The sequence below is a fragment of the Bison bison genome, unplaced genomic scaffold (genome assembly GCF_000754665.1).
Source record: "Bison bison bison isolate TAMUID 2011002044 unplaced genomic scaffold, Bison_UMD1.0 scf7180017864117, whole genome shotgun sequence".
Lineage (NCBI taxonomy): Eukaryota > Metazoa > Chordata > Mammalia > Artiodactyla > Bovidae > Bison > Bison bison.
In genome coordinates, this window is record NW_011494689.1 from 65488 (window position 1) to 66128 (window position 641).

Here is a 641-nt window from a genome sequence, read left to right on the forward strand (position 1 = left end):
GGCGACGCGGGACTCACCATGGCTCGGCTCGCGGCCGCGTCCGACGGCTCGGGCCGGCGGCGGGGCCGAGCGCGCCGCCGCTTCCCTCCCGCCGCTCGCGTCTCGCCGGGGTCTGGCTAGGGGACAGCTCCGGCCGCGGTGGCGGCTCGGCCCGCTCGGGCTCCCAGGCCGCGGGGCCCCACCAGGGAGGGTCGAGACGGCCGCCCCTCCTCGCCCCGCCCTGCAGTGCCCGCCTCCGCCTCCGCGTCCGACCCCCTGCCGGGACGCCCTCTCCCGCGCCGGGCCTCTGGCCGCTCCCCCCGACGCCCCCAGAGGATCTCCCCGGCTCTCCCGCAACCCTCTTCCACCTCCGCCCCGCCCTCCAGCCCGTCTCCCCGACCCTGACCCTCGGAGGCCCGTCCCGCCGAAGATGCCCCTCTTTTCCCGCCTCCGCCTAGCTCTCTAGGCGATCAGTTTAGTCTCCGCAAGGGACTGTCCAGAGACTGGGGCGTGCGTGAATTCCCTGGGGTCCCCAGCCTAGGATTGGAGTCATTTGATGGCCGGAAGCCTCCTGAGTCTAACTCGCCTGGGAACCTCTTCTCCCCTCGGTTGCCAGACTTTGGCAGCACTGGCAGCACCTGGAGCTCAGAAGAGAACCCCCC

At 73.2% G+C, this 641-nt stretch overlaps 2 protein-coding genes across 4 annotated transcripts in view; one reads left to right on the forward strand and one right to left on the reverse strand.

Moving 5' to 3' along the window:
- ARHGEF40 (Rho guanine nucleotide exchange factor (GEF) 40) overlaps nucleotides 1-99 on the reverse strand; it is a 22155-nt gene extending 22056 nt beyond the window's left edge. For both annotated transcript variants that reach the window (XM_010839416.1, XM_010839415.1), the window contains exon 1: nucleotides 18-99. In XM_010839416.1, the coding sequence (XP_010837718.1) occupies nucleotides 18-20 (3 nt within the window). In that variant the 5' untranslated portion in view covers nucleotides 21-99. The remainder of the gene's footprint in view (nucleotides 1-17) is intronic.
- Nucleotides 1-641, forward strand: part of RNASE13 (ribonuclease, RNase A family, 13 (non-active)) — a 49450-nt gene that overhangs the window by 1539 nt on the left and 47270 nt on the right. The window lies entirely within an intron of this gene.